Here is an 8,392-nt window from a genome sequence, read left to right as displayed (position 1 = left end):
TTGTTAGGAGACTGCTCTAGGTCTGTGCATGACTTTTAAGGGACCTCGGGGAACATGCCTGCTTCTGAAGTTCCTCTGACCCTCTTCTGGTCTCCAGCACTGTGCTGTAGTGCAGGCTTTGTTCTTGCTCTGACACCTTCCCACTGATTGCAGCAGGACAATTAGCTGCAGCCGGCCAGCAGGGTGAGAAGGCAGAAGCTGCAGCGCTGTGCTGCCAAGGCAGGAGACATCACTGGTTCTCTGAAACAAAACTACTCCCTTCCTTCAAGTTCCCAGGCCCCTATTCTTCCTTCTGTGATGAAAGGGAATTGTAACTGTGGCCAACATTTCCATATAATGAACTGAAAATGGGAAAATGCTTTTTAATATTTAAACACTCTCTCTTTTATGCTGAAAGGTCAAAGTTGTGCACTTTAGCACACAGGTTGTATTGCTGTGTGATTCAAGAACAGTGGAGGTGAGGTCAGCATACCCTGGCTCTGACATTTCCAAGTAACTGGAGTTCTCCCATCTGATCTGCCAGCTCCTGTGCAGTGGGTGCCCACATGCCTAACCTGAAGAGTTGGCCTTTTTCCCCTTGCACCTCAGAGTATCTTTTAGGTATACCTGCATGTTCTGGCCACATGTGGGAGCAGCAATGCCCGTGCTCCTCCGCCAGCTCTCTCTCAGCCACAAAGCACTGGAAATCTGAGGACTATCCAAGAGCAGAAAAGACATTTGTGGTGGACATTTCTCAGAGGTTGCTGCTAGCCACTGGAAAACAAATGTCCCTCTCCAATGGCTTCTCAGAGGAGGACATGGGAGAGACTTGCTAAGGAGAGCACAATCCCCTGTACGTTTCTGGTTTGTACAAGTGGCAATTGCTGCAGTTCCCTGTGGAACAGCTTTCTTGGAGTCCGCTAAAATACCAGCCACAGTCATTTACCAATAAAACCACATGTAAATGATGTCATCGTGTAATAGAAGGCAGCTGGTACTCTTTCTGACAGGGATAAAAAAGTGAGTTTTTCTCTTTGGAGAGTACATTAAAAAATAACAAGAAAGTGAGAGGCCATCTGGGGAAAGTAATAAAACAGAACTAGAGCTGGAGCATCTGCAAAGAAGTCCATGACCATTCTCAGTGAGAAGCAAAGGCTGTGTCCAGCTGGGAGCCAAGATCAGCAGGGCCGCAGAAAAGGGCATCTGGAGGTATATGCTACTGGTAGTGTACATCAACATGCAGTAAGAATGTGCGTATTGACGCTCACAAAATGCTCCAGCCTGTACCTGATATATATTTGCATATTAAGTATTTGATACAAAAATGTTCACGGTCAGGCTTTAAGACAACTCCCCTCTTGTTTTTGCAGTGCTGAACTGACACCTTCCCACACTTGCTGTTCTAGAAGCATGTCTCTGAAAGGAAGAGGACTTTCTTGCATCTCGGCCATACAGTGACATTATCTTAGTAACAATGACAGGAGAAGCTAAGGCATCCACACCAGCTGCCTACTGATTTACACTGGATGAGTCACCAGGCTGTAGGTAATCAGAAGGGCATGACTAAGCTGAGGCAGCCACGTATAAAACCTTTGCTGGGGGGCTGCACTATCCATGCTTTCACATACAGAGAATCAGCTACTTCAGATGCATGCCAGGAAAGGTCCCTTACAGAAGAGTTAATGCCAAAGAAATGGCAGTGATTTATGTGGTTCAGATCACCTCATTCTCAGCATATCAAAGACTGGGAGGCTGGAGACTGTAGGCCAGTAATACCCTGCTGTGTCATGACCAAGGATACAGTTTGCGTGTTAGGTCAACATGGCCAGAGGCTGCATTTACATAAGTGGGAGACTGTCATCAATGGAAACTTCCGACACCATAAAAAAAAGTTAAATTATTTAGTTTTATCTGGTCACTAACACTTCCTCTAAGCGCAAGGGCACCTTTCACATGGGGGCAGAAGGAAGATTTAAGTCAGCAAGTTCCAACTGGCATCAATATGGGGAAAACATATCATACCTTCAGCACCTGGTTCTTCCATAGTGGAGGGATGGGACTGGGCGATCCTGGAAGCTCCTTCCAACCCTATGTGTCCTTTTGCTGCCGACTACAACGAGACCGATACCGAGCAAATATTGACGCTTCCACCACCTGCTAGGAAAAGGAAAAGCGATTTCCAATCATCCTTTGTAACAGGAACACTACCTTCTGCCACAGAAAGAAGAGGAAGTTCTTGATGACCCCTCACTTCCACAGGGAAAGCTGAGGACAGCTGCCGTACATTAGTCATACTTTGCCACAGAATGCAGATTTATGCATGACTTCTTCACTTCTTGGGAGCAGGCTAGAGGAACAACTAGAAACCAGTTGGGTGTCAGGACAGAGAGCAGTGTGCTAACATATTATTTCCCAACATCACCCTAGACCAAGAGACTAAAGTACTGATAGAACTCATGCTTTAATAGACACTGAAATCACAAAGAAAGAAGGCCAAATGCCTTAGCAATTTCAATAAAAATATGAAAATCTTTTTACATGGTAAATTTCATAGTATAAAAAGTTTAATGCTGTCTGGAAACAGAGTTTTAATTTACAAAGAAAGTCCTTATAGGCCAAACATGGCTAACACTGCATACAAGGAGAGCAAGCGCTAAAGGGCTGCTGCTTGAAAGAGTCTTTGCTGACAGTCCTCTCTGAGTTACCATCTTCAACGCTCTTTTGAAGGAGTTCTGCAACTGAGGGGCCAAGTTTTCCATGCACATTTGCAGCCTTTCTGGACAGCACGGCAATGCAATGAACCCGAAACTGCTCAAATCCATTATTACCATCTAGCCTGAAACTACAGGTGTTTCTTACAGATTCACAGATATTTCTGTGCACCCGGACCTATTCTGCAACTTGAAAGAGATGTTCACAGAATGAGTTTGACCTAATGAAAGGAAATATGGCCTAGAGTGACGTACGTGGGTGTAGCACCCCTTCAATGCTTTTTCCTTGTTTTAAGTAAGGTATGATTAAAAAGACAGAAAAACAGTACCAGGCCAGAGTACAGGCTAACCAACAAAATCAAATTAAACTGGATTTTGATCAGAGAGATTGTTTACTGTTCCCATTTAGTTGGAGCTAAAGACAGTCAATAAAAAAAATCTGTAATCTCACACAGTAAAACATACTGGGTAAAACCAAACTAAAATACATTCTATGGCCTTGGGGAATGGCTGCATGTGGCAGGTTTAATGTGAAAGTGGATAATACCTAATTCTTATTGCTCACTGTATTAAGCAGTGTTGTCACTTGTACCATGCACAAATACAACAACGACAAATGCATTTAAACTCCACAGAAGGAATTCTAATATCAAACGGAGAACATGTTATTTTCATTTCCTGAATTTCTCCACATATTGGGCAAACCTGATAAAACTCTTTTTTTCTCACAAAGGGTTTTTTTCTCATTCAGGGGGTGGAGGAGTGAGGCACAAGGTGTGTGAAGTGTCTCCCAATCATGAGTAAGCATGCATCTTCATGGCTTGCATTAAGCCAATGGAAGTGCCCTGTGTCAAGTCAATGGAAACACATTTCCCAAAGGACTTGTTCTAGTGACACTCACCTTCCATATTTATACAACACCAATTTCCCAAATACTTAACTTCCTCTACATCTGAACCCTTCCCTGTTTCTAATGCTCCCCCCTCCTTAAAAAAACAACAGAAGAACCAGACATGCCCCCCCTCCCCCCGCCCCCAGCCCCGATTTAGCTCTTTCTGAAAAGTTTAAGCCAGCATGAAACCTACTGGCAGCATGAAAATGGGTTGTACCAGAATGGCAATATATAATTTCTACAGATTAAAAGATCCTTTAGTTATGGAAGTAAACTACAAGTAAAGAGGCTTATTTCTGGTATGTTATGCAGCACTACAGGGAGTATTTGCTGTTGCTATAAACAAAAAGCTGCCCACTTCCATCCTGGATGTTCCTGGGATGTCGTTTTAAAACAGTTACGCTGGTTAGAAACAGAGTAGGTCACATGAAGTCTCTCAGCAGTCTTGTGACCACAGCAAGTTGCATGATCAGCAATATCACCGTCTACATGATGGGTAGACGCTGTACTGATTCATTTTGGCCCACTGTTCTAATTTTTCCTGCCAAATGACGAGAAGATGGTATCTAGCACCAAACCATCACAGAATGATGTAATGTGCAGACAAATAACTTGCGTCATATGAGTTGAACAGATTTACTCAACTGTTTTGCTACATTGCATAATATGAGTAGATGAGTAACTACTCTTTTTGTCTTTCTGCACCGAAACTTTTGTGGTCATCCATCCCTTGTTAGCTGACTGTAACAACACAGCTCTATTATTCTTTGCCTTTAATGCTTGTGTTAATTTCTTGTAATGGCAAAAAGGAAAACATTCTCCCCAAACCAGTGGATTCTAGAGTATACTCAAAGCAAGCATTTGATATATGCACCATGAGTAAGCTGAGCCTAAGTAATTTTATATTCTGGTATCAGAATTGAATCCTCTGTCCTGCTATCATGCTTTTTCTCCAAGATCCCTAAGGAAATCACAAATGATCAGATCTGTATTTTCATGAAGAGCATCCAGACATGATAAGTGCAACAATTATCTGCATCAGCAGTGTGCCCCTAATACGTTTACAGAGCTGACTGCACTCACCATTCAGGTAGTCAGTTGCAAGACTGGAAGTCGACTTAAGATCCAGCTAAAACTCAGGGCCTAATTAATTAAGCCTCACAACACCTCTGTGAGGTAGGTAGGTAAGTATTACTATCCCCATTTAGATAGAAAGGGAAGACGAGGCACGGAGAGGTGAAGTGATTAATTAGCCTTCAGTTACTCAGCAGATTTTGGGAGTGCAGAATAGAAACCAATAGCCTTGGTGATCCAGTGCTCCGACTTCATAGCACATGGCCTGTGAAATACTTTGCTTGGATCTCAGTGTGCTGTGTGGCCGAGTTAATGCTACCACATGCCCACAGTTTTCAGTGCATGTAAATTACCATTTTGATTCTGATTACATCACTGCATTCAATAGCTGCTTAAAAGAAATAATCTTCAACTTGATCTGTAACACCTGAAGACCATCTAGACTAGGAAAGCTTACTTTACACATCACCCCAGGGGTGCTCTTGGTTCTTTTCTCCACGAATCAGAGGGCGCATAGGTTCTGCACACAGCCACTCTGCTTGTTGCCTCATGTATGTGCTCTGACTGCACTGACATCTGCTTAGCCTGGTATACTTGCTCCAAAAGAAACTTGCTTCCACTGCACGGGAGAGGTTTGCAGACCTGCCCATGATGAGCTATGTGGAATGATTTGGCAGGATCAGTGAAGGATTTATTTGGTCAGGTGACTTCTAAACCACATACACTGAAATCACATTCCTGCCTACTGTGGAACTGTAAAATAATATTCTGAGTTTCAGTGTCTGTAACCCCTTTTCTGTGCACACTTAGCAGACAGAAGACATCTGTGCTGTCCAAATACTCGCCAAGATGAAAATTTCACCTTCGTAATGCTGTGTGCCAGAAAGATCAGAGCATTAAACAAAACAAGAACTTGGCTCTCTGACACTCGTTCACTACCTCACGCTGACGCTCACCTTGCTCGTTATGCCCCAACCATTCTTTTTGAGCAGACCAACCAGCAAAACATCACCTGAAAGGTATCCCTCCAAAAAAGAGTTACTCGAGATGCAGGTTTTAGAATGGGGCACCCCTGTCCTCTCGTCATTGTTTCACTGGACTCTAAATGATGCAAGAGAACTGCCAGTATCATGCTGGTATGGAGTTTTATTGCCAGCAATTTCTTGTGTTTGGCTAACTTGGCAGAGATATCTAGAGGTATGTTATCTTGTCCTCTCTGTCAGCCTTTGAAAGCAATCAAATAAATGGCTTGTACCTCTCCAGGCAGAAACTTATGCATACTTCTTTGTGGTATATATGAAAGTTCTGCCTCCTCTCACTTCCCTCTCCAATCCCTGATATGTCTAATTTTTGAATAAAAAGCCAGCAGTAAAACCTCCTGTTAGGTTAAGAAATACAAGTAGGTGGTTTAAAAGCTAGTATTTTATGAACAGACAACTAGATTCATTGGACCTGTTGCTGCAAATACTGAACACTACATAGAACCTGTTATCAAGTGAATCTGGCCAAGGTCCTGATAAGGGAAACTAAAACCCATCTGTGTAAGGCCCATGATCCTACGCAGTGACAGATAGGCCCAATCTGTCACATTCCTGTGCATTGCCAACTGTGGGTACGACCACGGCTTCTTAGATAATGGGTCCATGTTGATAAAGGCAAGTGGGCAAAAGCAAATACTTCAACAAGATTGTAAGTCATCAGCTGGTACCCAAGACATTTCAACATTTGGAGGAAGGAAAAAATCTTCCCGGTGACAAAAATTTATAACCATTCCCAGATGGCAGCCTCAAGGGGCGTGTGGTTCCTGGTGTGCTACTGGAAGGTGGAGAATGAGTTGATGTCACTGCATTTGTAGTTTCAGGGCGCCTGTGTCCATTTGGAGGGTTCTTTTGTGGAGAAGCAAGGTGTTGCTCAATAGACAGGTCCTTTAATTCCAGCTTATCTGCACTTTCTTCTTTGCTGTGCCGTGGAGATAAATTAAGCAAGCTGAGGACATCTTTCTTAGAAGTCATTGTTCCAGGAGCTCCTCGGAGAATCTTTATTGGGCCAGTGGAGTGATGGGGAGTGCTTTGCCAGAACATCTTTAAGTTGTGAATTGCTTGCACTTTTTCATCAATGGCAGCCATTTTTAATTTGTCTATGTCTGGGGCATCAGCTGGACTTGAGCGAGCAGAACCAGCTGAGGAATAAGAAAGGGCAGGAGATGGAGTGCTGCCACCAGGAGACTGATGCCCTGAGCTTGGAGAGATATTTCTGGGCGATTTAGAAATATGAGCACTGTAGGGAGAGCTGGGGTACTTGAGTTTAAAGTGAGGCTGCTCAGTTAAGGACCCATGTGAATCACAACTTGGAGATGGCTGCCCACTGTATTGGCCTGTGCTGCCTTTGTTTGACATCTCCAATGTTGTAGGACTGTTATAGCCAGAACTCACTTTCTGAAGGGATGAACTCCTTGTTGGAGGCTTTGGTTTAATTGCAAGAGGTGAAGACTGATTCTTCTGACTAGAGCTGATTGGCCGACTGAATGCACTGGTCTCTGAAGATCTGAATGCAGACACACCTGCTGGGGTGGAAGCCCCATCATCTGAATTGTTGCTCTTGCTTATTTGGCTGCTGCTTCTCTGAAGACGTTCAACAGCAATGAGGTGACTCTGAGTTTCCTCCAGAATTTTTTGGGCCAACTCTTGCGGATCAAGCTTTGGATTACTCTCCTCCTGGGATTTGACAGTGCTGTCAGTCTCAGTGCTAGACTGGTCAGATTCCCCAGTATCAGAACTTGCAAGTTTCCCAACTTTCTGGAAAGGTGAATTTGGACTGGGAATGAGAGTCATTTTAACAGGAGAATTTGGGGTACTTATGCTCCCTTTGGGGTTGACAGACTCTTTAATGCCTCCAGTCTGACCAGTTTTGGGCTGTTTGTTATCAGGGGAAAATCCTGGTTTTATGTTTTCTTGGTAATTGGCCAAAGGCTCATTGCTGATTATAGAAAAACCTTCATACTCTTCCTCATCTTTGCTGGCTACAGTGCTGGTTTGCAGTGACAACTGGGTCTGTACTGCAGACCTATGCGGATAGATGTTCTTGGGCCTCTCATAGTCCTGGCGTCCTCTGTGTGCCACACCATCTGTCATGCTCTCTGGCTTGGAAACAAAACTCATGGAAGAAGCAATGGAGCTCAGGCTATACACAGAAATGGCATCTGATGCAATGCTGTCTGGACAAGGAGGAGAGAATGGAGGGTTTTGATACTGGGGTACAGGGTTGGAAATAGACTGAGCAGAAGCCAGTGACTCTAGTGATGAGGAACTGTCCAGGCTAAGGCGCTTAGGCAGCTCTGTAGAATCTAAAAAAGAAAAAAAAAAAGTACAAACATGCCCTTAGATACACAGTAAAATCAAACAAAACCAGGTAATGTTCTATCAGAATTAAGAGGAAATGCTACAAAACAGTTACTCAGACTCTATGCTACTTCAAAAAATCCCAACTACTACTTAGGTGAGGAAAAAAAAAAAATGCACACAGCCCAGGAAATGCACAGGCAGGAACCTCAGTCCAGGTATCCCAGAGGAAACTTGTCAATTCATTATCATTTAATATCTCAAAACCAAGAGTGAGTCAAACATCCTCTAGCTGCTGGACTCTATTCCCAGCTTTGGCCTCAGCCAAGTCTTAGTGTTTGTTTCCCATATAAAAATAACATTTGCTGCATCTGTTGCAGGATGTATGGTCTCTATGA

The 8,392-nt window shown here is 43.5% G+C and overlaps 1 protein-coding gene across 3 annotated transcripts in view; it reads right to left on the bottom strand.

Annotated features, from left to right (window-relative positions):
• Positions 1–2,421: 2,421 nt before the first annotated feature.
• Positions 2,422–8,392, bottom strand: part of TTC28 (tetratricopeptide repeat domain 28) — a 197,530-nt gene continuing 191,559 nt past the window's right edge. For all 3 annotated transcript variants that reach the window (XM_049805421.1, XM_049805422.1, XM_049805423.1), the window contains one exon: positions 2,422–7,999. In XM_049805421.1, coding sequence (XP_049661378.1) covers positions 6,375–7,999 — 1,625 coding nt within the window. In that variant the 3' untranslated portion in view covers positions 2,422–6,374. The remainder of the gene's footprint in view (positions 8,000–8,392) is intronic.

The sequence above is a fragment of the Accipiter gentilis genome, chromosome 7 (genome assembly GCF_929443795.1).
Source record: "Accipiter gentilis chromosome 7, bAccGen1.1, whole genome shotgun sequence".
NCBI lineage: Eukaryota > Metazoa > Chordata > Aves > Accipitriformes > Accipitridae > Astur > Astur gentilis.
This window is presented reverse-complemented; position numbering and strand designations above follow the sequence as displayed.